This window comes from Phoca vitulina, unplaced genomic scaffold (assembly GCF_004348235.1).
Source record: "Phoca vitulina isolate PV1807 unplaced genomic scaffold, GSC_HSeal_1.0 scaffold36, whole genome shotgun sequence".
NCBI classification, from domain to species: domain Eukaryota; kingdom Metazoa; phylum Chordata; class Mammalia; order Carnivora; family Phocidae; genus Phoca; species Phoca vitulina.
Genome location: NW_022589739.1, coordinates 5,444,328 through 5,471,137, shown reverse-complemented (window position 1 = coordinate 5,471,137; position 26,810 = coordinate 5,444,328). Strand labels below are relative to the sequence as shown.

Below are 26,810 nucleotides of genomic sequence, written 5' to 3'. Positions count from 1 at the left end.
AAGACACCAATTGACCAAAGTATGGAGGTCAGGAAGGGTGAGGCGAGTGCACACAGCAACGGCACATGTGTTTGGCTGGATCTCTGTCAAGTACCTGCCTAGAAATAGAAAGTAGTTTATTTCATGGAGGGTCTTTAAGTAGTAAACACAAAAGGATGGGCTCTACTTGATGTAGGCAATAGGAAGTAGGATATTTGTTTGTTTTCCTAAGAACAGCAGTGGTATGTTGAGAGCTGTGCTGCAGAATGGTTAAGTCTGGTAACACTAGACTAGTGTTCCACATGGATGGAGGGGGAGACAGGAATGTAGATGGGGAGGCTGTTGAAATAACGCAGGTGAAGGCATAGGACCAGAAATGAGAGGTGTAGATTGTTAGAATGATTCTATAAATAGAATCTGCCAGACTTGTGATTGGTTGGAGTAAGGGAGGAAGGAGCACAGGTGACCTGAGGAGTTGCAAACTTGGGTAACCACAAAGGTGTAGTGATCTAGTGATAGAAATAGAAGAGTAGGGTGGGGGAGCAGATTTGACAGGGAAGGTGATGAATTAAATGTTGACCACATTCGGTGAGTTAGTGATAAAGAACAAACTCATTCAGAATTTTTGAGCTGGAAAAGTATGATGAAAACATTCAAATTTCCTTGGACAAAAAGCTAGTCCACTCCAAATAAAACTGTTATACTGTACTCTGTAGAACATTGAGCACACAAACATAGGTAAAATTGTTCAGGGTTCTTAAGCCCTAGGTTCAGATGCCTTGGTGTAGTGGAAATTGTTCAGTAATAGCAAAGCAAGAAGTTGATCTACTTTCCAGTCATTCATCTTAAGGCAGTATTGGCTTTTATCTCATCTGGGGTCTTTTAATGCCTACTTTAACAGGGTTGTTGTGAATGTTAATGGAATAAATAAATGCTTTGTGGGGAAAAAAAAATTGTTAAATATTACATAAAAGTTGGGTTTTCTTACTACATTAACAAAGCAACAACTTCTAACACTTCTGCCTGAGTAATAACTGGAGGAGACAAATCACGTTTTGGAGTTATATTTTACAATTAAATTGCTCATAAAAGGACTGCATTAGTGTACTTGCTCTGTATTACAGTTTAATCTAGAGTATGAACACTGAGGTAGAATACAAAAGAAACACGTGATGTTCCTTTCCCTGAAAAAGCTAGTAATTTTGTTGGGGAAAAATATGTCTGTAGAGAATAAAGGCAGTTACAAAATATTTTGCCAAGAAATGCAGTGGTTAAAGTATAACTAGACTGCCTAAGAATTAGTTATCATTAGTTGTATTGAAAACAAATCATGTTTTTTAAAACGCAAATTTTTTTGTTCATTTCTTGTGAAATTCCTATAATGACACCTCAAATTAAGGATGTGTAATTTTAGAATAACTTTAAATTTTACTTATTAATTAATATCATTTTACACAGAAGAAGAATGATTTAGAAAAGTATTAACAACTATTCACAGGATACAAAATAACCCATCAAAAGTTCAGAAGTTAAACAGGTATTGGTTTGACATCCACTCTCAAAGAGTCAGTTATTCTGTTTCGTTGGAACCAGATCACCTCATTTACTTTACAAGTATGAGAGGAATAGAAGTTTTAGTAAAAAATCGTTACCTTAAAAATAGTTTCAGAGCATACATTTGTTAAGTGATACTTTGTTCACCTAATTTAGAACATAATTAATGGATAAGACTAAAATTTTTCCACAGATCCCTAAAAATTTTGTAAACCTCTACAAAAATTATTTTCTCTGAGTTTTCTTTCTGCTGTTTTTAAGAAGAACTCAGCAGTGTCTCATTGTCCACATTTCCAAGTCAAGAAGAATTATCCTTGCGAGTCCTTTTTTTATCAAATCATTTCCGTTACAGGCCATCCACTTACCTGCTGAAACAATGCGGATAGTGCTGGAACGCTGCTACAATGACCTCCGCCTTCTCACTGTGCCCAGTAAGACCCTGAAAGCTGAAGGGTTTTTTAGAAGTAACAAGGTATGTCTTTTAATTGTTCATTACTATTTTCTATGCTGGTTATAGTAAATTAAGTTTTATATTTTAAGGCTGGCCTCTAGAGCTCTCTACCATTTGTCTTTAATTTACCTTGTGAATTCTCCCATTCTCTCAATAATTATCTTCCTTTGTAATCGGTCGGATCAGGCTTCTTTCCGTCCTTCTCAGTCAGTCCTGCTGGTTCTCCTTTATGTCTTGTTCACCTGCAGTGTTCTTCCCCCTCTCCCTACATTTATTTTTCAAGCCCCAGATTAGTCCTGCCTCTGGTGAAGCCTTATGACTGTTTCTATCCACAATAGTCATGTCCCCTGAATTCTTGAATTATGATTCTGTGAATTATGTTATGTTCATTATTGAGCTTCTCCCATAAAGCAGTACTTCATGGTGAAAGTCAAAGACATGCCTACTCTAGAGAAGGTTGTCATTTTGGGTTCACCCAACATTATTTCCTTTCTCTACTTAGTTATCTCTGATAGAAAAGAGAAAGCTCACATTGATCTGTTTGTTTCACCTCTTGATACCATTATGTGTTCTATCATTCGTTTATCATTTTTCCTGTGTGTTTATTCCTAATGCCATCAGTTTACTCTAGATACATTGTATCCAAAATTTTCCTTGTTTGTCATGTTTTATTTATTGCCTTTTCCAATCTCATTCATCTTAATGCAGTCTCAAGTCTTTTATCTCATTTAACCTTTTTTGGTGTTGTCATATTAATCCCAATGTGTAATTTTTATTCACCTCTGTTTTCTTTGGATACTTTTGCACGGTGCTTGTGTGTGTGTCATTAAAATCTCTAATGCATCCTAATGCCGTTGTAGGGTGAAAAGTGGGAGGGATCACACTTTATTTTTTTCTTTAAATGGTCAGCTAGTAGTCCTGATTGTAACATTTATTGAAAGTTATCAACTCTCGTTTGATTTATATTTAACCACCTACTTCCCTCAGATTATTTGAAAAACATCCCCAGATGAAATATTATTTCATCTATAAATAATCTGAATATATATCTCTAAAAGGTGAGAACTTTTTAAAAAAAATAACTATAATTATATTATTACATCTAGAAAATTAACAGAGATGCTTTAATATCAACTGATATCTAGTCAGTATTCAGATTTCCCTGATTATCTTGTAAAATTTTTTTCTGATAAGATTTGTTTGTTCAAATAGGATCCAAATAAAGTCCATGATATACCTCTCAAGTTTATTTTAATCTAAACCTCCCCCATGTGTGTTTATTTCCTTGCCATTTATTTGCTCTAGAATCAAGTCATTTGTCCATTGGATTTTTTTTTCTATAATCTGGATTTTGGTATTGCATTCCCAACATGTCTTTATACATGTTCCTCTATCTGTATTCATGCTAAACTCGTTTTCCTAATGGGCAAGATAATGGAGTACAAAAACATTCTGAAAATGGGCAACCCAATAAACGAGATATCTGTGCATGCGTGTGTGCATCTGTGTGTCCCTTCTGGCTTAGCAGTTTTATGGCTAATTACAAAGACATAAGAACATAATATTAATTTTATTTAGTCTCCAAAAACAGTACACGTTCCCTTTAGAAATGTTATTATCCCAAATTTTACCACTTATTATGCACTTTTTTGTATTGAGGTGATATGATGAATGAGAATGAATGTCACTAAAATTAATGATGTAATGTAACTCTTTGGCTTACTATGTAGGTGTTTGTTGAAAGTTCTGAGACTTTGGATTACCAGATGGCCTTTACAGACTCTCATTTGTGGAAACTCCTGGATCGTCATGCAAATACGATCAGATTATTTGTTTTGTTACCTGAACAGTCCCCAGGATCTTATTCCAAAAGGACAGCAGGCCAGAAAGCTGGGGGCGATTCTGGTAATGTGGATGATGACTGTGAAAGAGTTAAAGGACCTGTGGGGAGCCTGAAGTCTGTGGAAGCTATTCTAGAAGAAAGCACTGAAAAACTCAAAAGCTTGTCACTACAGCAGCAGCAAGATGGTGATAATGGGGACAGCAGCAAAAGTACTGAGACAAGTGACTTTGAAAACATAGAATCGCCTCTCAATGAGAGGGACTCTTCAGCATCAGTGGACAATAGAGAACTTGAACAGCACATTCAGACTTCTGATCCTGAAAATTTTCAGTCTGAAGAACGGTCAGACTCAGATGTGAATAATGACAGGAGTACAAGTTCAGTGGACAGTGACATTCTTAGCTCCAGTCATAGCAGTGACACTTTGTGCAATGCAGATAATGCTCAGATTCCTTTGGCTAATGGACTTGACTCTCATAGCATCACGAGTAGTAGAAGAACTAAAGCAAATGAAGGGAAAAAAGAGACATGGGATACAGCAGAAGAAGACTCTGGAACTGATAGTGAATACGATGAGAGTGGCAAGAGCAGGGGAGAAATACAGTACATGTATTTCAAAGCAGAACCCTATGCTGCAGATGAAGGTTCTGGGGAAGGACATAAATGTATGTACTTAGAAAGAAAAAGGCTCCTTGAAACAGCACCATTTGTTTTCTCAGTTTATTTAAATTTTTAGTTAAGAAAAGAATCAGCTAAGAGTTAGGTACTTTGTTCTAAGACCACCCGTAACTTCCTGGATTGTAAGAATGTCTTCTGTTGCGTTTGCTTTCATTTTCGGTGCAGTTGTAGTAGCAAGTGTTCTTGGACGTCTGCAACACATCAGACCTGTGACAGCAGTGACATCACAGCTTTGGGGAAGATAAGTGAAAAAGAGAAAAGAATTAAGAATTTTGTAAAGGAAAGAATTATGATAAAAGTACTAAGTAAAAAAATTAAGGAATAGCTTAAAAAGTAAATAATACACCAAAAAGAAAGGGCTAGACAAGAAAATTTGATATTCACTGCCCAGGACAATTGTTTATTTGTGCATCCCCTCTCTTTTCTTTATCCCACAATGCAGATAACTCCCTCCCCACACCACTTAAATAGTCCATAATTAACTGGGAAAGTCAAAAAAGGGAAACGGGCTTTTTTTTTTAGTTGATATTATGAAAAAAAAATTGATACTATGAAGTAAGCTCCAAGCAAAGTATAAACTAGAAATTCCCAATTGCATAATCACAAAAAGATTGAAGAGATCTGTCAGTTCGGGCCTTTGGGATAAGCAACAACAGCAAAAACACACCAATATTAAAATAAAACAACTTTTTATAAAACATCAGACTAAAAACAGCCAGAGAATTAGCAGGACAACCAGGTTCAATATACAAAATTTTCTTCAGGTTTATAAGGGATAGCTCAAAAACCTAAATACTTTGCATTAGTCTTTAACAATGCAAATATTAATACTACCCCTTATATTTTTATATTTTAGTTTTCAAAACACTTGTTTGTTCTCACTTGAAGCTTGTCTGAGATTAATAAAGCAAATATTGATATTCTCATTTGACTGATAAGAAAACTGAAGCTCATAGAGGATGAATGACTTGCCCAAAAGTACATGTATAGCTAGTAAGTAGCGGAACCATTACTAGAATTTAAGTCTGAATTGAATGCCTTTGCTCCGTTACCTTTGTAATAGTGGGGAGGGAGTCCCACTCTTTATCCATCCGTTGATCCACCCACCCAATTAATATTCCTGGATCCATTCAAGATGCCAGGCCCTACGTAGATTTTAGAAGTAGAGATGACAAAGATGCGGCCTTATGTTTCATCTGGTGGGAGAAGACACAAACAACCAGTATAAAAGTTAAGTGCTATGATGCTTATAGTCTCAAATTTAGTCTTTTAAAAGTGGTAGAAATTATGGAATCAGTTGTAAAAATACATAAATTTGTGTTTTTAACTAGTTCCAAATAACACTGAAACCATGTGACATCCATATACATATCTTGCAGAAACCTCAAGTGGGAAAATACGGATTGGTGAGCCACAGTGGAGACAGAAACTCTATACTAATGCTTTAACTTCCTATGGAGTTTTTACTTCATAAGGCTCAGTAACTTACTTTATTTCATTTAGTTCTCAACAACTGTGTGAAATTGATGTTGTTAGACACTTTTCACTGATGAAGAAACTGGTTCAAACTGGCTAAAATAATTTGCCAGAGGTCACACAGCTAGTGGGTCACATTGCTGGGATCAAACTCATATATTCTGATTGTAAGCCTTGTATGTATTTCTCTATTTCTTAACTGCTATCACTGTCCCTTACTTTCCTCACATCATAGTAAAGGAAAAATAGCTAGTAGCTATGGTTACTTGCTTTCTTACCATCCTCAACCCTTCTAGGGCATTGGAAAAATTAAAAGCTCCTCTTAGGAAGAGGTTAGAAATTTCTTTTAAGTGGTTTGTTTTGTAATGATGTGCTGGATATTTGACTGCATGAGAGTCTCAACCTTAAGAATTTAATGGGAATACTTAGAATTATAGTCTGCAGAGTCTCATTCCACCTTTTTGGAAATTCATAGTGGACTAATTTACTAGCATTTATTGAAATAGTAAACATGATCAAGAGGACCCATTTAAATACTACAGTTTATTTCAGCTTTCAGAAGCCACACAGAAAGCTTATTTGTGTTTGAAAAGAAAAAGTGAAAACCATGGAAACTGGCTTAGAGGGAGAGGAGTGGGGATGATAGCCAGCAGCCAGGTGTTTCAGGAGTCTGTACTAAGTAAGGCTGGTTCATCACAGTTCCTCAGTGATCTGAACATAGGTGCCTGGGTAACGTAGATAATATAATACAGATTCTGCAGAGGGATGAAATGGCAAGGTATAATAGACAAAGAACTTGATACCTGAAGAATGACATTCTATGTACAGTATAGGAATTAACTTAGGTAATAACTGAAATACACTTAAAGAGATGGTCTCTAAGCTATTTGTTAAAATCCAGGAATTGTTTCAGGGAGTAATTATAGACCTTTCTCTGAAAATACTGTTCCACTGTGACCTAGTTGCCCTCTGCAGGCATTCAGGTATAGACAGCGAGGTCAAGGTAATAAAAATGGCAGTGTGTTTGCACTGAAAATTTCTTTGTACAATTTTGGTTACCACCTCATTCAAGAAATACATAAAGGAAAGAAAAAGAAAAACCTTAAAGATATTTTGAGGTTGCACTGAAGAGACTGAACTCTTCTGTTTGAAGAGGTAAATAGGAAAAATGGTATGATGGTAATCTCTAAATTATAATTATAGCCAGTCAAGCCATCAATTTTGGCCTGGGCTATATTAAGTATATATTTTACATATACTGACCCCAAAACACATGAGGTTGTAAATACTCTTGTCTCCATTTTATAATAGAGGTAATTGAAGTATAGAGAAGTTAAGTCAGAGTCACAAATCTAATGTATAAGGAGGGGGCAGGAATTCATTCAGGCCAGGCTGTTTCACTGCAACAACGAACACTTGTGTCTTCCTGTGATACATTACTACAGGTTATCACAGAAACCAAAATGGCAGTAATAGCTTATTATTTGAGTAATGATTTAGAATTTGCTACATTTGTCATAACAGCAATCAACGAGACTGGTGTAATGATCCCATGAGAAAACTGAGGCTCAGAGACATTGGATGACTTACTGATAGTCATTTATTAGGCAACAGCAGCAAAGCTGAAATCTAGTCATTGACGTCTGATTTCTAATCAAGTAATTTTTTCATTATATCCTTCTCAAGAAATGTACCTCCTGGATAGTATAAATAGAGGCTTATTTGCCAAAAGCTGGATTATTAACATTTAGGGACACTCCTTAAAGTTTAGAAATGGACATTTTAAAGAAATTAAATGCCGCTTGAAAAGGTATATGTAACAAAAAAGTTCATCACCATGTTTCTATTCTAATTCATACTTGTCACCTTTTCTGTAGTCTATCTGAATCTTATAACCAGGAAAACAGTAAATGAACATTAATTTATTTGAAGAAATCCACTCAAAAATTCATCAACCCAAAAGTTGGGATTACCTGAGAACATAAACCAGGCGTGTTTTAGGGTCTCATCCTTGACTAGTGATGTAAATTTCACAGAAAACCAAAGCCTACCCTAGAGAGAGGCTTATGGCTATGGCTCCAGAGGCCTCATGGGCCTACGACAGCCTGCAGCTCATGTATTCTGTACTGCCTATTGTAAGAGAAAGAGAAAAATGAGTGAAGTTGTTGCTCTTTTAATATGAAGACTAGAGTAAATAGAAATATTCCAGAAGTATGCTCATGAGTGGCTTATAAAGGACAAAAGAGTAATAAGTATTAAAAAAAAATAAAGCTCACCAAAAATAATCCTATTACAATGCCAAGAGAGGTTTTATAGAAGTTTGGAGGATGGTGGGAGTTTCTGATCCATTTAGATACTCTTCCTATTCCAGTCCAACCACATGATAAACAGACATCTTCATATGCTAGTCTTGACATTTTTATTCTAGTAGAAATCCCAGAACTAGATTTACTAACACTTTCTGAAGTAATTACTAGATATTTGGCACTGTGCTAAGAGCATGATAAACCTATTACCCCATTGAATTCCCACTGCAATCCCATGAGGTAGGTGCTATTCTCTCCATTGTTTAAATGAAGAAGTGGCTATACAGAGGCTGGGGGCTTGCTCCGTGTCACACGGCTAGTCGGGAAGCAGAAGAGAGAGGGCTGGAGCCCGGCCAGAGCCACATTATTACTGTGTAGAACTAGAAGTGTATGTAATGGAAAAGAATTCCTGGAAGCTTGGTTTGGAATTCAGCAGCCTAAATAAATAAATAAGCACTTAAATATCTCTGAACATTTGAAGCTGTTGGAGTCTATCATATGCTCAGTGTCCATGTTTTTTGTCCATTCAATGTTGTGTATGAGCTAAAAGTCAAATAACCGAAAGGGGGTACTTTTTTCCTGCTTACAGTATAATAAAAAGCATATGATCTGTTTTATTTACATTCTAAGAGGTTCCTTTTACATTTTTGTTTCTGTTTTGTTTTGGTTTTTTTGTACTTAGGGTTGATGGTGCATGTTGATAAAAGAATTACTCTGGCCGCTTTCAAACAACATTTAGAGCCCTTTGTTGGAGTTTTGTCCTCTCACTTCAAGGTCTTTCGAGTGTATGCCAGCAATCAAGAGTTTGAGAGCGTCCGACTGAATGAGACACTTTCATCATTTTCAGATGACAATAAGGTTGATTAAAATAATTTTGAATAATTAGAGTCTGTTTTAAATGATAGATTTGAGAACATCTTGCCCTGTTTCCAAGTAAGGTGAAATAGATAACCCTAAAAGGGTAATTTTATTTTTATGTTTAGTGGTTGTTTTTGTTGTTGTTGTTGTTGTTTTTCTTCATTCATCTAACAAAGCTTTGTTAAATGTTCACTCTGTGTCAGTTACTATTCTAGGTGCTGGGAATCAGAGGTAAAAGATATACCTGTTCTCAAAGAGTCCATAATCTAGAGAATTTTTGAAGACCAAACTAAACAATGTGGGGAGAATGGGTTGTTTATTCTGCTGAGATAATACATCTAAAAAAAAATGTTTTAATTTATAGATTACAATTAGACTGGGGAGAGCACTTAAAAAAGGAGAATACAGAGTTAAAGTGTACCAGCTTCTGGTCAATGAACAAGAGGTAAGTAATACCCTTCAGAGCAATGTAAGGTCACTTTTGGCAGTTAATGAAAACATAGAGTGCAGAGATTTTATGACTAGTCATTTCTTTTTATCTCTTTAAAGCAGAGGCCAGCACACTATTTCCAGAAAATATTTTAGTTGTGTAGACCATACTGCCTCTGTTGCAGCTGCTCATTTTTGCCACTGTAGACAAAAGCAGACGTAGATGATACACAAACCAGTGGGATTAGCTATGTCCCAGTAAAATTTTATTTACAAAAACAGACAGCAGATGAAGTGGCTCTCAGGCCTTTTTTTTTTTTGCCATCCCTCTGCTTTAAAGTGTTGATACCAATGCTGGAGTGAGGCAGAAATTTCCTCCTTTTAAAAGGGGCATTGTTTGTGCTTGTTTTCTAGAAATGATCGTGTAGTGCAGGATCATGAAGTACAGGACAGCAGTTGATCTGTAGAGTCCTTATATCAGACTTTTTGTGTTCAGAGAGTCATTTTAGTTTTTAGCAAGCATTGACCTAGTAGCATTTACCATATGCTCGCAGATATTAACTCCTGTAATCCTCATCAATTAGCTATGATATGAGTACTATTTATTATTCCCGTTTTATAGATAAAGAAACTGAGGCAAAAAGAAATTATGCAATTTGCCCAAGGTCATACAACAGATGCCAAGCAATGGAAAAAAGCCAGAAGAAAAAGGCAAAGTCCCTGTTTTCAGGGTGTATATAACATCTTATTGAAGACCTAGACAAATGTGAAAACCAAACAGCAAATGTAATAGTGCTCCCCCCTTATCCACAGGGGATATGTTCCCAGATCCCGCCCCCCCCCCCCATGGATGCCTGAAACCGCGGATAGTACCACACCTACATAAACTATGCTTTCACCTTGCATACCTTGATAAAGTTTAATTTACCAAATTAGGCAGAGTAAGAGATTAACAATTACCAATTAAATAATAGAGTTTTAACAGTATACTATAATAAAAGGTATGTGAATGTGGTCTCTCATAATATCTTATTTTGCTATATTTCCTGTCACCTTCTTGTGATGAAATGATGAAATGCTTGTGTGATGAGGCGCAGTGAAAGTACATGGCGTAGGCACTGATTATTACAGTGTACCATTGGGCTATTACGAGCCTTCTGGCGAGTTGTCAGAAGGAGGATTATTTGCTTCCAGACCCCAAGTGGCTACAAGTAACTAAAGATGCAGAAAGGGAAGCCATGGGTAAAGAGGGACTACTGGAAGGGGATAAATTTTTCCTAAAATGCCTTCATTTGTTCAACAGATATTTTATTGAGCATCTGTCATATCTCTTGTATGTGAATGTTTCTTCCAGCGTTGGGGTTTGCAGAGACAGTGTCCCTTCTGAGACAATGAATAAATGTATTTGGAGAATTAGTACGCATATCCCTCATCTTAGTCCATAAAAGGGATTCTTTTTACTTTAAAAATTGTGATCATTTTGTCATAAGAAGAGAAATATAAATGTTATTTAATCTCCACAATGATTCTGTGAGGAAGACACTGTCCCCAGTTTACAGATTAAAAAAAGGCACAAAAGTGTTAAGTAAACTTGCTCAAGATAGCAGAGTTTGTCAGTAGTAGAGCCAAGACTTGAACCTCGGAAGATAGATTCCTAAACTCAGGCCTGGAATTGTCACACTATAAAGTGCAAATAAAATGTCTCGTATATCCCTATTTGAATGTGTAATTGAATTCTCTGATGATGTTTATATTCCTAGCCATGCAAGTTTCTGCTAGATGCTGTGTTTGCTAAAGGAATGACTGTACGGCAATCAAAAGAGGAATTAATTCCTCAACTCAGGGAGCAGTGTGGTTTAGAGCTCAGTATTGACAGGTAAAGTAAAATTACAGTGTCATCAGGAATTGGAAGGAAGAAAGACTGTGTGGTCAGTTGATATGGATTGGTATAATTTTCTCAACTAGAATTAAAAATTCCTGTCCTCTTCAGAATTTTAGTACTACAGATTAATTTTTAGTAGAACTAAGCAAAACTATTAGAATTTGTTTGAACTTCCTCTGTAGGACCCTAAATTTGAAGTTTGAGGAGCATCTCATTATATTTTTCCAAAATTTTAATTAATAACCACTTGACATTTGTATTTAAACATAGTTCATTTTTCCTTGATGTCAGATTCATCATTTTTTTAAGTTAAGAATCTCAAAATACAGTAATTTAAAATGTCTTATCACATTTGTAGATTTCGTCTAAGGAAAAAAACATGGAAGAATCCTGGCACTGTCTTTTTGGATTATCATATTTATGAAGAAGATATTAATATCTCCAGCAACTGGGAGGTTTTCCTTGAAGTTCTTGATGGTATTATCCATGTTTTTGTGGGGAAATATCAGTTAGAAATGCTCTGGCACTAATAGAAGCCTATAGTTTTTTTTTTATCACATAGCAAGTTTTCTTCTGTCTTTAGTCTGGGTTCCAGTTACCTTTTAAATATTTCTCTTCTCTAATTTTGAAAATATTAATTTCTCCTTACAGGGAAGTTGCAGTTTCAAAGTTGCATTTTTAAGTACTTTTTAAAGAAAATTCTGCTAACGTTTTCTTACCTGGGTTGGTTATTTAGTTTCTTCATTATGGCTTATTTTTGTTAGAGGGTGTAGTATTGATAATTGATCAGAGATTTTGAGAACAATAACTGTATTAGTTTCCTAGGCTGCCATAACAAAGTACCACAAACTGGATGGTTTAAACAACAGAAATTGATTGTTTCACAGTTTTGGAGGCTGGAAGTCTGAGATCAAGGTGTCAGCAGGGTTGGTTTCTTCTGAGAGCTGTGAGGGAAAATTTGTTCCATGTCCCTCTCCTAGCTTCTCGTGGTTGGTTGGCAGTCTTTGGTGTTTGTTGGTTTGGAAATGCATCTCCTGATCTCTGCTTTCATCTGCACATGATGTCCTCCCTGTGGGCTTGTGTGTCTGTTTCCAAATTTCCCCATATTTCCCCATGACCCCTCTGGTCATGCTGGATTAGGGCCCACCCTAATGACCTCATTTTAACCTGATTACCACTATAACAACCTTATTTCCAAAGTAGGTCATAATCTGAGGTACTAGGGTATAGGACTTTAAATGTCTCTTGGAGGAGACACGGTTCAACCTGTAACAGTAACCTAGAAGAGGACTTGTGTTTGTCATACCTCCTGGTTTTAATGTTCAACATTGGAACATTTAAAGTACTGGTTTTTTGGAGGAGGTAATGGGAGAAAAGTTGACTTTGGGGAGATCATATCAAGGAAACAACTAGTTCTATGTTCTTTGGTGAGTGCTGTCGCCTAGAAAGATTTCGATTTTCTTTTTTCCCCCCCATAGAAATTAAAATATCACAAGATTGTGATAGTTTTCAGAGGGTTCAATAATACTAACACCTCACCTATTTCAGGATATTTTGGGTCCAGTTTTAAATTTCAGTTGTTAAAGCTCTGATTAATTGACAGGTAAACGGGAGAGACAAGGAACAACTAGGACACTGTCTACCATGCTGTGTACGCAGGTGCTCCAGATTGTGATTCCTTCTCTGAGTGTCTCGGGCCTTAGAGAATAATCACTTTGTCTGGGTAGGCCAGGAAGAGATGATGAACATAGAAGTTCCCCTCGTTAGGAAGGATTGAGATGGATTAGCTGCGAGATGTTCCTGGATGGTGGGTGCCTGCGTCAGTATCATTTCAGTGTATATTTTAGCATCAAAATAGTTGAGTAAGAAATAAATCACGTGATTACATCTCAAACATTTATTAACCTGTAAATTGTCAGACACTGCTAATCTCTGTTGCTACAGAAATGAGTAAGAACCAGTGATTGCCCTTATAGATACATAGTCTACAAGAGAACCAGAACTGCAAACCTGTAATTCCCAAATCCTAGGTACTAAGGACCAAATCAGTCGTTTGCTCTTGTATACGTCAGAGAGAAAGGAGACAATTGAGCTGGGTTTCGAAGAATCAGTAAGCTTTGAGTAAATGAAAAGAGGGATTAATGATAGTCTGAGTGAAGAAAGAAGATGAAGTGAAGATGATTTGTGGGGGTAGTAGCCAACACAGAGGCAAAGATTGGCAATCCGGAGAAGAGAGTAGTTGGTAGAGCAGTATCCAGCAGGACTCGGGAAGGAGAATTCGGAGTCCTGGTGAAAGGAGAGCTTGCAAAAGAGTAAGGAATTCTCCTCAGAGACTGGAGGGAAGAGAGGAAGTATTGTATTCTCAAAAACTCCTTGGGATAACTGGGTTATTTTATGTCCACTATCTCAGCATAACGCTTGAAGTAAATCTTTTGGGGTAGTCAGGCAATACAGAAAAAGTCAAAGTACGAACCTCTAGAGAAAAGAGAAAGGTGACGTAATCTTGTATCTTCATAGGGGTGGAGAAGATGAAATCCATGTCCCAGCTTGCAGTTCTGTCAAGAAGGTGGAGACCTTCAGAGATGAAGCTGGATCCCTTCCAGGAGGTTGTGTTGGAAAGCAGTAGTGTTGATGAGCTGCGAGAGAAGGTAAGTTCATTTTAAAGCAAATTGAACTAACATTTGTTTTTCTCTGTGTTACTTAAGAGAGGGCCTAGGAAATGAGTGCCAAACACTAATGTGGCAACCTTTCTTTCTTTGTCTCTTTCATACCTTGTGACACTTTGTCACGCACTCCTTGTTTCTTTAGGTTCCTGGTGCTTTGAAAAATTACACTGGCTTTTGGCCATCCAGAAGTGGACCCTCACTTTTAGTTACTTGGATCAAGTTTTTCCTCAGTAATTAGGATTAGTTAGAAGTTACTAGAGTAAATTGCTGTATTATATATTTTAAAAAGCCAAATAATGTGGAATTGAATAAAGAATCCAGATGAAGTTCTCTTTTGCATTATTCATTTTAAAGGTGGGAATTCTACGGCTCTATGGGGATTGGGTGAATTATTCCTAAGCAGTACTAGGACAATTAGCATCTTGAGAAAAAAATTTTATTTCCATAATTCACACCAAACACAAAAATAAATTCTAAATATATTAAATTTATATAAAAATAAAATAAAATGACAAATGTACTGGATGAAAATATTGAAAATATTTTTATATCCTGGAAAGGGAAAGATATTTGTAAGCATAATACCAGAAACTAAAAAAAGAAGAGATCACATAAAAGCATAAACCTTTCACACACAGCCTCCTCCCCATTTTTTTTTAAACAACCCATAAACAAAGATAAAAAACAAGAAAGGGGAAAAATATTTAAAACAGATACGAAACACGATCGTATTTATAAGGAGCTACCGCATTAATAAAAAAAAGATGAACAATCTAATTTTAAAATAGGCAAAGAACTTGATTAGGCAGTTTGTTGAAGAGGAAATACAAGTTAAAACAGTAATAGCATTCTTTACCTCTTAAAGTGGTGAAAATTTAGAACATCAAAAATACCTAGAATCATCAAGGTTTGGGGAAAACAGGCAATATCATACAACGTTGATAAGTAGTTAAATTGATACAATTTTTTCAGACTTCAGTTTGGCATTAGCAACATTTCAGATGTGCAGTTCCACATCTAAGAATTCAACCTAAAAGAAATACTTGCAGAAATATGCAAGGATATTCATGAAGGTATATAGTATAGCATTGTAACTGGGTAAAATTAAAAACAGATTTGATGTCCATCAGGAGGGAATAAAATAGTATATTAAGCTGTTGAAGAGAATGAGGTTACTCTGTATCCTGTTCTTATAAATAGGCTGTATAAAATTATTCTATAGAGATGTTTCATAAATGTAATTTTATGTATTTTAGAAATATGTGATGTAGTTTATATATGCATAGGAAAGGGTCTGGAAGGAATATACTAAATTGGTATTTCTGGGACATGGCATTTGCAGGGGAGAAGGGAGACAATTCATCTTTCTGCTTTTTTTTCCCTAATATTTTATAGCAAACATTACATCTTTGAAAAAAAATCAAGCTATTTCTGTGTGGGTTAAAAGGTTGATGGTTGAGCACTGGGTATTATACGCAAACAATGAATCACGGAACACTACATCAAAAACTAATGATGTCATGTATGGTGATTAACATAACATAATAAAATTTAAAAAAAGGTTGATGACTTATTTTAACAAATTTAGTTTTTTAAATGAACTCATATAAAATGTTTCCTTTTACAGCTTTCTGAAATCAGTGGAATTCCTTTGGAAGATATTGAATTTGCCAAGGTAAAGCCCTGAGATTGTTTGCATTTGCATACTAGTGCTCAATAAACATGGCTAACAGCATGATTTATTCATTCATTCATTTTTTCCCTAGGGTAGAGGAACTTTTCCCTGTGATATTTCTGTCCTTGATATTCATCAGGATTTGGACTGGAATCCTAAAGTTTCTACCCTGAATGTCTGGCCTCTTTATATCTGTGATGATGGTGCAGTCATATTTTATAGGTACATTTACAATGTATTTGTTACTCCCAGTGATGTAACATTTTTTTTGTGTGCATAGTATCTTGTTTTCTGTAAATGCCTTTACTATGTTTTTTTTTCCTTTACTATGTTTATGATATAGAGCGGCCCTAATCAGTAGTAGTTAATACAAGAGGCACACATTACATTTTGAATTTTTCTTGTAGCCACACTTTAAAAAGCTTTTTAAAAAGAAACTGGTGAAATTAATTTTAATAAAGTATTTTAACCCACTATGTCCAAAATGTTATCATTACATGTAATCAATATAAAAAGTCATTCATGAGATGTTTTACATCTTTTTTCTTATAGTAAGTCCTAGAAATAGTGTGTGTTACACTTCTAGTAGGTTTCAAGCGTTCGGTAGGCACATGGAGGAGGAGGTTACCGTATGAGCCAACACAGATACAGAGGAAAAGAATAGTCATTGGAGCCTGTGACAGATATGAGTTCAGATTAGGCTTTGTTATTTACCTAGCTCCTCATCTGTAAAATGGTGACAATGATGTCAACCTTGCAGAATTTTATGAGAACTAGAGCTATTGCATTTAAAAAAACTGGCATAGTACCTGTTATATATAAATGTTCAATAAGTGATAGCTATTATTATACCAATAATAGCATGGAAGTTATTCTATGCCATTTTTAGAAGTGAGTGCTGTGTTAATAAACATATTAGAAATCCAGGACATCTTAAGGTGTGAGATTAGTTAACTTCACCAGTGACAATCACATTTCATTTTCTCACCAAGGAGCATTATAACATTCAAGCATAAGTCAATAAAGGCAGATGGCTGTACTGATCTAATACGTAATTAATATTTTAAACAGGGATAAGACAGAAGAATTAATGGAGTTAACAGATGAGCAAAGAAATGAACTGATGAAAAAAGAAAGCAGTCGACTTCAGAAGACGGGACATCGTGTAACGTACTCACCTCGGAAAGAGAAAGCACTAAAAATATATCTGGATGGAGCACCAAATAAAGATCTGACTCAAGACTGACTCTGCTAGTGTAGCATTTTCCCTGGGGGATTTTTGGTTTTAATTAGATGGTTCACTGCTACTGTGTAGTGCCATTATGGCCGGACATGGTTAGGGGTAACCCAGTGACACCAGCACTGATTGGACAGCCCTTCACCAATCAGAAGCTCAGGGCCCGATGGGCCACTGTTTTGACTTGGAATCATGTTGTGCACTATAGTCAAATGTACTGTAAAGTGAAAAGGGATGTGCAAAAAAATAAAAACAAAACAAAAAAAAAAAGCAAAACCTGCTACTAGAAAAGGGGGAAGGGGAATGAGTACTTCTTTTATCGCGGACAAATGTGCACATAGCCGCTAGTAAAACTAGCCTCAGACAGGATGCTCATAGCTTCATAATAAAAGCTGTGCAAAGGCCATGAATGAATGAATTTTCTGTTTATTTCACTGATACACACATTACCTCATTGACAATTCGGAAGTAAATGCAACGTATGTTGACCTTTGGAAAGCAGCAAAAATAGGAGCTGAAGAAAGAAATTCTTAGAACCAGCCATAACCCAGTAAAGAATTGTGAAGTTGTGTTTTTATTTTGTTTCGTTTTTTGCAAAGTATTAAGAACATTATTCTGGAACATCAAAACATTTCCCTTAGACCTCTCCCAGCAGGTAGCAGCTCAAATTGCTGCAATATTGTAATTATAACTGATTGTACTTAAGTTATGGATGTAGAGAATACGTTTCACTCATTCATTCAGCATGTAAATAAAATTGATCCTATTGAGTTATCATAATTGCAGTTCAACTATTTCCCATCGTTATTCTTTTCACATATCATTCATGATGTACATTTGTGTACATTGAGGAGTATAGCAGTCTATGTAAATGTAATCCTCAGTGAGGTTCCTCAGTGCTGGGTCCCATACGATTGTATTTGCCCTTGTTAATGAGGTTTTTCTGTTCAGCAGCTTCAGTTTTTTTTTCTTTGTACATTTATTTTTGAAGGTTTACTTCAAGTTTGAGTCTTCTAGAACCCTTGTAAGTCCCACTTTAATTTTTGGAGTTGATTTGTAGTTACATGTAGTTTAACTTTGCGGAAGCGTCTTAACATCGTGTTGAAAAAACTTGCTAGTAAGGTCACTGCACAGGCTGATGCAGTCAACATGATTTCATTGCAAAGTCTATTAGAATTGGCAAGTTTTTGCTTTGCTAAATAGGACTTCAATGAACACAATCCTACATAAATTTTGAAAATGCCATCTAATTTATAAAAGTCAATAAAAAGGTTTTGGTAAAATTTTTTCATGCCAGATGCTGTTTACAACAATGAACATGCCAATAAAACATTTGTTCATTCTGTTGTGTTATTTTAGTCATTAAACTTTTGTGGATGAAGAATCTGGATTAAGAATAGATTTGTTTTAACATTTTGTAACATGTACTGAATAATTATCTCATTTCTGTAAGGTACGTTTACAGTAAAGTTCTCATAAGAGAGATGAAAAGATGTTAATACTTAACTTTGGAGGATCCTATCAATATTTCAAAATCAGGTTTTTACCTTCTTTTCCTTTTAAGAAAGATAGAATTAGAAAATAGTATTAGCAGATGTTGGCTCTGTACTTTGAACATAATTGAGAATTCCATAATATCTTTAAAGTTTCTTGAAATCCACGGGGGGAAAAATATTTTCTAAGGTATTTTTCTGGCTAATTTTTATTCCATGTAAACTGTGTAGCATTCTGCTAAATTTCACTGAAGTATGTTCCAAGTTTGCATTTAGTGGAGTTGGCGTTCTCAGAGAAAAACTTGGAAGCGTTTTTGGTGCATTGTCTTTTGGATCACTTGGATTTTCTGATGTAACACGACAGCTCTTTGGTTCTAATACAGGCCTACTTACTTGGAATGTAGGGGTTAATAAATTGAGTTTCTGCTCTTGAGGACCCACTCTCTGGAGCAGAAGAGGCTGATTGTAAACAAAATGGGCTTTGGGTTTGGTTTGGTTTGGTTTGGTTTGGGGTTCCTTTAAGAGTAAATGGTAAATTCTCACACCTCCTCATTTTGTGCCTTCTGCCCTGCTTTTTGTTTTTGTGTTTGCTTGCAGGCATACCACAAATATCAAGAGTAAAGAAAATAATAGAAAAAAATTTAAAGCTTCTTGCTTTTCAGTGCCTGATAGAGTGAGAACACAATGTTGCACTTTAACAATTTCAGCAAAGGGGTGGCGAACTTTTCAAACTCAATTTGTGGTGATGGGAGTGGTAATTTACGTGAGGGAAGTGAATGTGTGTCCGTCTCCCTCAGGTTAAGAGAATCCTGTGAGGACCCATCAGCTGAGAGTTAGAGCACGGACTGTGTGGGACAGGTGACACGAGCCACATGCAATAAATTGTGACCCTGTTCCTCACAGGTCACACCAAGGTTTTGAAGAGCTGCTACCGTGGGAAAGATGGGTTTGCGTCAGCCAGGCACGGCAGGTGAGAACCAAGTACCTACATATCTGAGTCAGGTGTTGAAGGCGAGGGGTATGTTCTGGTCAAAGAAAAGCTTGTGGTTTCACGACCATGCTGTGTCTAGCTGGTCTGTACAGAAGCTTGCTAGCTGGAAGTCCAGTTGCCAAACCAAGGAAGTGTAAGTAGGGGCTAATAGTCATGATGAGATAAAAACAGTGAAGGAGCCCTACACTAGAGTATTAGACGGTCTCTTTCATAATGGATGGAAAGTACTTAGAGAAGATGAGGGCAGGGGGAGGGAGGCTGTGAACCTATGCCCCAGCTAGAAAACCGTTGCCAGGCTGCATTGTTAGGAAGGGTGTTGTGTCCACTCTAGGCCAGGAGAGAGGGAGAGAGAGAACTTCCAGCGTGGTCTAAGCTAAATGAGTGCATGGAATCAGAGCATTGCTAATCAGTGTCGTTGCTAAATCTGGAAGTGACCTGTGAATGTATGGAATACAATAAAATCGTTTATTCTGGTTCATTCGCTAGTATTTGCTTTCCGATTGGAAAAGATCTCCCTCTGAATTTTGACCCGTTGTTTAGCATCAAGACCCCAACCTTGCATTTGTGACTTACAAATTGCAGTCTAAAGTATATGGAATAGAGGATAATCTGAAGTAGCAAGTCTTTTATTTGCTAAATAAAACTATTCCATCTAAATTGTTTAATTTTTGAAAAACAAATCAATATTTTGGTCACTATTAGTCAGAAGCCTTATAAGGCAATTCAAGTCTTTTAAAAAAGCAAAACTGTGTGTAACGTATAGTTTTCTGGGGGGCTAGTAAAATATTTTTATCAGGTTTGCAAAGGAGTTGAGGGCCCAAATAAAGGTTGTGGCCAATCGAGACTAGGTGTACACGAAACCAGAAGACACTCCTTCAGTGTCGTTCCTGTGGGGAAGAAGGGTGCTGTATGACCACTTGGTTAGATACAGTGTTTTCAAAACTTGACTTTTAGAAACAAGGATACATGACAAAATCAAGAGTGTGTGAAAGCATGTGTGACCATTTAGAAAAGAATGCAGCAATCATAGTGGCGAAGCTAGGAGGGCAAAAAAGCATCAGGGAGGAATGCTCTGCCCCTTCCCCGTGACGGCACCGACTCTTCCTCCGCTTACCAGCTACTCTCTACTGGAGAAGCAGGTCTTCCGACTGGTCAGAGCCTGAGAATTCACCAGCCCAGGAATTATTAGTAGACCCTATAGCCTTGCCTGAGAAGTGGGGACGATGCTCCCTCTCTGCTTTCTTTGCTCCCAGTCTGCCTCTTTCCCCAGTACAGAGGGCACACTTAGTGTTCAGCATCTTTTATGATCCTTGAGTAACCCATTTAATTCAGGAGTACCAACTTGTTGAGATACAAATACGCAGGGGTTCTGTTTTTCCAGTAACTGTGCCAACTGTGTTCTGTCGATTGCAGTTTCCCCCTGGAAGGAGGCTCTGATGACAAAAGTGGTGCAGGATAGAATTCCATGAGGGAGGACCTAGTTTTATCTCATGTTCCACGTTCTCCTGGCACTTAATATAGGTAAGGCCTGACATACAGTAGAAACTCAGTAACATTTTCGTTGACTGAAACCATTTCAAGCCTCTTCTTCAAACACTTGTTCAAATTTACCTTGCCTTCCAGCCACTGTGAATTACTTTGTTTCCTCTATATACCATCCCTTTTTCTGCCCCGGCTCAGAGTGGCCCTGCCTACTCCTTCGGACTGCCTGATAAACTCCTCTGATCTTTGAGAGCCAGTCCCCATGCCAGTTCTCCCAAACCAAGTGCTCCTTTGAGGCTCCCATAACACTGTTCTGACACCGGGTTGACTGCTTTTGCTTTGTGGGTGCTGGGTTTAATGTGTATGCCTTGGGAGGCCGTGATGCGTTCAGGGTAGGAGCCCTCTCTGGATCCACTTGGCACCCCCAGAGCCTATCACAGCACCTGGTTCTGAGCAGCTCTCAGTAAATAACTGTTGAGTGATAAGGACGTAGAGTGGTCGTGATGACTTTGACATTGAATAGAGAGCAGCTCTATATTTGATCTTAAAATTAATTAGTATATCCTGAGCAGACTACACTAGATACTGTTTTTGTTTGACTTTTAGCTCTATCACCCAATATTTTTGAGCTTCCATTTTTTTCATCTGTTAAATGAAGAAAATACTCCTAGATTCAATGAAGATTAAATGAGGTAATATAGGTAGCCTGCCTAATCTGGCGCCTGCCACCCAGCTGACCTTAATATATAGTAGTTTTATAATTACAGTCCCTAAAGATCTGTGTTACGATCGGAACCACATTTGAATAGAAAGAAAAGAGCCAGGGGCGCCTGGGTGGCTCAGTTAAGCATCTGCCTTCAGCTCAGGTCATGATCCCAGGGGCTTGGGATCGAGCCCCGCATCAGGCTCCAGCCCCGCATCGGGCTCCCTGCTCAGTGGGGGAGTCTGCTTCTCTCTTTCTCTCTCTGGCCCTTCCCCAACTCCTGCTCTCTCTCTCAAATCTTTTTTTCTTTTTTTTTAGAGTCATATACATTCCATTTACTCTTTCAGAAGGCAGTGAAGTATTCCCACTCTTAAGACTAATCCCTGACAAAAATGGTTAGCATTTCTAAAATATTTTGGTGCTAAAACAGGTGTGTTTCACTTGTCTGGAAAATTTGCCTATGTGGAAGTCTTTTCGGGTTTTTTTTTTAACAAGGCAGTTCATTTCCATTTTATTTTTTCTGGCTCAAAGTGTTTTTTATTTATTCAAAGTCAAAAGGAAAAAAGACATCCAAGAACTACAAAGGAGTAGTTTAAGTGATTTATGCTTGATTTTTAAATGCAACATTGGTGTTTATACATAATTTAAAACTCAAAGCATGCTTATACAGTCATGTGCAATTTTAAAATTTAATAACTCTGGATGAATACATGATGGAAACAGTCCATGGCACCTGCAAATATCGCTTACGGAATAACATGCAGCCCAGTGCTCTCAGTTTGGATATTACAGCCGTATTTCATAAAGCCTTGCTTTGATTTTCTCCATGTAGTTGATAATGGTCTGCAGTTGCTGGTAAGTGATTTTGCAAATTTCATTTATAATCCTGGCCCTACAATTACTTAAGTACTGTTTCTGGCAAGTGGACGTATATATTCTGCACCAACCAAGCACCTTCCAAGTCGCTAACATAACCACCTGCCATAGGGGGAGAGTGTTGATACCATTTGCTTCTGCACTGGGATGATGACCACCCCCACACTAGGGAGAATGCTACGTCTAACAGTAGAAGTTTAATCTTACAGTGAACTAGACTGACCTCAATTCTGGATATGCCTCAAAAGAAAAATTCCCATCCAGCCTCCTTTTAGAGGGTACTTTAGGTGGCACTGGGCTGGCAGGGAGGGGTAGGGAAAGCATGTGCTTGGAATCACACCTGGGAGCAATCCTGCACTGGTCTTCACTCGCTGTGTGACCCGGGCAAGCAACTTGGTGTCTCTGAGACTCCAAGATGCTGACAGATGGGGAGACCGCCACTGTCCTCGCCAGACTGTGGTGAGGGGTATGAAACTGCTGCCCCCGGACAGACGTAGGAGCTGAGGAACACTGCTGACAGGACAGGGATGCACATGACACGGAGCGAGCGGAACACGTCACCCATGGCAGCGGAAGGCACAGCTTGCCTGTGCCCATGGGAAGAAGTACATGGAAAATTCATTTGTTACATTTCGCCAGGCTCACATTTGCAAAGCAGGGCACCGTTCTCCATATGTATGAGTTCACATTTCCCCAAAACCCGTCATGGGGACATCTGCATCCTTTTCCGGCCCCTCCCCTCCTCCAATTCTCAAGGTGATGTAGAAAAAAGGAAACATGCCAGGTGCCAGCCACGAGAGGCCAAGTGGCCAGTAATCTGGACCAGCGCGGCAGCCCTGCACCCTCCCACACACTCCCCGCACCCTCCCCACCGCCTGACCCAGGCGCCCGGACTGTGATGGATGGTGTACAGTCCGTGGGAGCTGGACAAATGCACAGCACCTCGTTTTGTTTTAAGCCAGAGGGAAAATGTACTGGGAAGAGGCCATGGAAAAAAGCCCACACCTAGAGGACACAGCTGGGGAAATAAATTAGCTATTTCTATCGCATGTCTACCCGCAGAACAGGCCTCCGTCTAAATCTCTTCTCCTTCCAGCAGCTCAGAGGCAGCACCGGGCTCCCCGAGTGCCATTTCCACAGACAGGCTCCTCTCCAGGTTCTCCAGCTCCTGGCGCACCTCTTCAATGAAGCTGCCATCCTCGTACTCGTCGGGGGCCTCCCTGGGCCCCAGGCTCTCTCCGTCTTCAGCTCGGCTCCCAGGGAAGGCCGGCTTGCACACGTACACCAGGCTGTGGCTGGGGAGAGACCGGGGCTGGGCTCAGCCGAAGGCCCTGGCCTGCGCTGTGGGGGAGGGGTGACGCAGGGCCCTCAACACGGGGGAGGCCCGCGCCCGAAACAAGGCCCCTCGCTTTGAGCTCACCCTCACACCTCCTCTAACACCTCAACGGAGTATTACCTTCCCGTCCACATCCTACCTTAAAAAAGATGGCTGAGGGATGGTCACTTTTCCAGGGGCACCCCCCCGCCCCGCACCTCCAGGGGAGGTCTGTCTTCCGGTGAGACTCTCTGGGGCAGGCCCTGAGCACTGCGGGGCCTGAGAGTTTATGGCAGTGTGTGGCCCCTCTCAGCCGCCTGCCCATCTGGGCCTCCACGTGGCAGCAGCCCCTGACTGTCACATCAGCTGCACCTGTGGGCAGCCCCGGGCCTCGTGAGGCGGGGCCGGGGAGTCCTCTGTGTCTGCCCAGCCACCCTGGATTCTGCTGGGCAGCGAGGAAGGTGAGTAGTAACTGCAGGGAGGCCACACCTCAGATGCTTCATGGTCTCTCAGCAGCTTAGGACACTATTAGCAGAGCCCAATTTGGGGGCCCTCTCTCCCAGTTTCCCTTCTACTTCTGTGCCTTCTCAGTCACCTCTGCCGGCTCTTCCTCGGTCTGTCCCTCACTGTGAAGGGCCTGGGTTCCCGCCTCAGCTCCCAGCTCTTCTGCCTCCACACCCTCTCCCTGGATCACCTCCTCATGAGGCTTCAACCACCATGCAGACGAGCTCCAAATCCGTACCCCCAGCCACACCTTCTCCTGAGCCCCAGACCGACAGTCACTGACTGCTGTGAGACTCGGCCTCTGGATGATCCAAGGACACCTCCACTTAAACCTACCCTAAACTACCCTAAACACATCACCCCTCTGCTCCTGAGATTCCACTGGGTGGCACCTCATCTGCTCTCGACCTCTGATAGGGAGGGCAGGCGGGGCCTCACCTGTGGGGCTGGCAGAGAAGGCCACTGGCACACGGGCATCGGTCCAAAGCTCCGTCAGACTCTAACTCCCAGGTGATGAGGTCCAGAAGCCGGCTGGCGGGGTCATGGCACAGCTCACCCTCCACGGGCAGGGGTGTGCACACAGGAAACAGCAGACCTGGGGCCAGTGGACAGTCATCCCTGCGTGCCCAGCATCGAGCAGGGGGGCACCACGGAAGGGAGCAGAGAAATGGGGGACAGCCCTGACCTTCCCCCCTCAACCGCAAAGTGGAGATTAAAACTGAAGAGGTGGGATGAGAAGAAACAAGGGCAGGATGGGCTCAGGAGGGCTGGAGCACTTAGGGAGGACTACGTGGAGACGAGGGCTTATGCTGGGTTTTGAAGCCAAAAGTCTGGAGAAATCAAGAGTCTAAGAAAGGCACTCAAGGCTGGGACACAGCGCCAATAAAGGCCTGGGGTTGGGCGTGGTGGGAAAGGCTGGGAGCCCTGGAGAGAGAAGGCGGACAGAGAAGCTGCAGCTGGCCGAGGCCTTGAAAGGCAGACTGAGGAGCCAGAACAGAGCACCCACGCTGCGAGAGCTGACCTGGGGAAAATGGCTGGGACAGCAGGGAGCAGGTGGACTGGGGGCTGCAGAGGCTGAGGTGGGGAGGCAGCTAAGGGGGAGATTTTCAGAAACCCGGCAGGAGGGGGAGTGCCTGAGCAACCTCACCCGGGAGGGGCAGTGAGAATGGAATAGGAATAGAAGGGGGCTGTCCTCAGGAAAGAGCACGGAGCCAGGTGCTACCTTCGGGGCCTGGGAAATGAGCTGGAGGGTGGAGAGGGGTTGTTCAAATCCCACCCATCTGGGGGTGTTCCTCCTGCCCTGAGCTCATGCATCCTGAAGGAATTTAACTTTTCTAGGTGTCAACAGGGGACAGAGAGAGAGCAAGAGAGATGGTGGTCCACTCCAGGCGGGGGCCTGCCTCAGGCAGAGGTTGTGGGGCTGGGTCACACCCTGAGTGAGCATCTGGGGGCCTGCCCAGGCGGTGGGACCCTGAAGAGGTGTGTCTGGCATGGATGGGGCCCCAGGAAGCCTCGTGTGGTGGAGCGTGGGACAGGGCTTGCCCCGTACTCAGCGCAGAGCCCACCCACCTCTCTGGAAGGCACAGCACAGCCCAGGCTGACAGTCCCTCTGCTTGTCACAGATGGTCCCGTTGCCGCCTTTGGAGGCTGTTTTGGTGCAGTGACCCCAGACGCACAGCTGGTCTCCACAGCACTCGCTGTCCCGGGTACAGAGCTGCAGAGAGGTGGGCAAACGCAAGCATGCCGGCTTACGCACTTGAGAGAACCCAGCCTGCTGGGCTCCTAGCCCTGAAAGCCTGAAGATGCCACAGGTGTGTTAAGCACATGCTCTCATCACCCTGGGCAAGGGGGGCAAGTGGGGTGTGGGGGGCAACTGCCGAGGTCTTAGTTTATGGGGCTTTCAGTGGAAGGCAGGGGGCAGAGATGGAAGATGTGAGGGGCGGGACACTGGGAAAGTGGCACCTGAGGGGAGTCCTTCCTGTAACTGGGTCTTCCTAGGCAACTTGAGATTTTGCAAAGGACGCAGTGTGTCCCGCAGTTTCCCCCACAGGCTTGTGCCTTGGCTCCTTTCTATTAGCTCCGTAGTCAGGACGGAAGGTGGCTTCTGGCCCACAGAGGCAGGCAGCAGCCGGATTCTGAGAGCTAACTCAAGGCCCAACCCGGAGGCCTGGTGGATGGGGAGGGCCCGTGGGTGCCGCCGCTGGGAGTGGGCACAACAGCCTGGGAGCCCGCGGTCGGGCTCAGACACGGCAGGCGCGAGGGACACCTGCAGTTGCCTGACCACGGACGGCACCGACAGGGGAGTAAGAAGCCCTCCATTTCCCACACTTGTCATCGTGCTGTGTTACTGTCTTAATCATGAAAAAGGACAAGAGAAGCCAATGAGCCCATATGGCTTTGTCCAAAACAGCT

General features: G+C 40.3%; 2 protein-coding genes across 5 annotated transcripts in view; one reads left to right on the top strand and one right to left on the bottom strand.

Moving 5' to 3' along the window:
• USP47 (ubiquitin specific peptidase 47) overlaps window positions 1–17,910 on the top strand; it is a 108,064-nt gene extending 90,154 nt beyond the window's left edge. For all 3 annotated transcript variants that reach the window (XM_032427373.1, XM_032427372.1, XM_032427374.1), the window contains 10 exons: window positions 1,886–2,005; window positions 3,715–4,492; window positions 8,970–9,145; window positions 9,510–9,590; window positions 11,335–11,450; window positions 11,815–11,933; window positions 13,974–14,104; window positions 15,750–15,797; window positions 15,889–16,019; window positions 16,869–17,910. In XM_032427373.1, coding sequence (XP_032283264.1) covers window positions 1,886–2,005; window positions 3,715–4,492; window positions 8,970–9,145; window positions 9,510–9,590; window positions 11,335–11,450; window positions 11,815–11,933; window positions 13,974–14,104; window positions 15,750–15,797; window positions 15,889–16,019; window positions 16,869–17,043 — 1,875 coding nt within the window. In that variant the 3' untranslated portion in view covers window positions 17,044–17,910. The remainder of the gene's footprint in view (window positions 1–1,885; window positions 2,006–3,714; window positions 4,493–8,969; window positions 9,146–9,509; window positions 9,591–11,334; window positions 11,451–11,814; window positions 11,934–13,973; window positions 14,105–15,749; window positions 15,798–15,888; window positions 16,020–16,868) is intronic.
• A 4,380-nt stretch (window positions 17,911–22,290) lies between these two features.
• The window catches only part of DKK3 (dickkopf WNT signaling pathway inhibitor 3), a 43,885-nt gene continuing 39,365 nt past the window's right edge, over window positions 22,291–26,810 (bottom strand). For both annotated transcript variants that reach the window (XM_032427021.1, XM_032427022.1), the window contains exons 6-8: window positions 25,968–26,112; window positions 24,837–24,993; window positions 22,291–23,874 (exon numbers count right to left, since the gene is read on the bottom strand). In XM_032427021.1, the coding sequence (XP_032282912.1) occupies window positions 23,655–23,874; window positions 24,837–24,993; window positions 25,968–26,112 (522 nt within the window). In that variant the 3' untranslated portion in view covers window positions 22,291–23,654. The remainder of the gene's footprint in view (window positions 23,875–24,836; window positions 24,994–25,967; window positions 26,113–26,810) is intronic.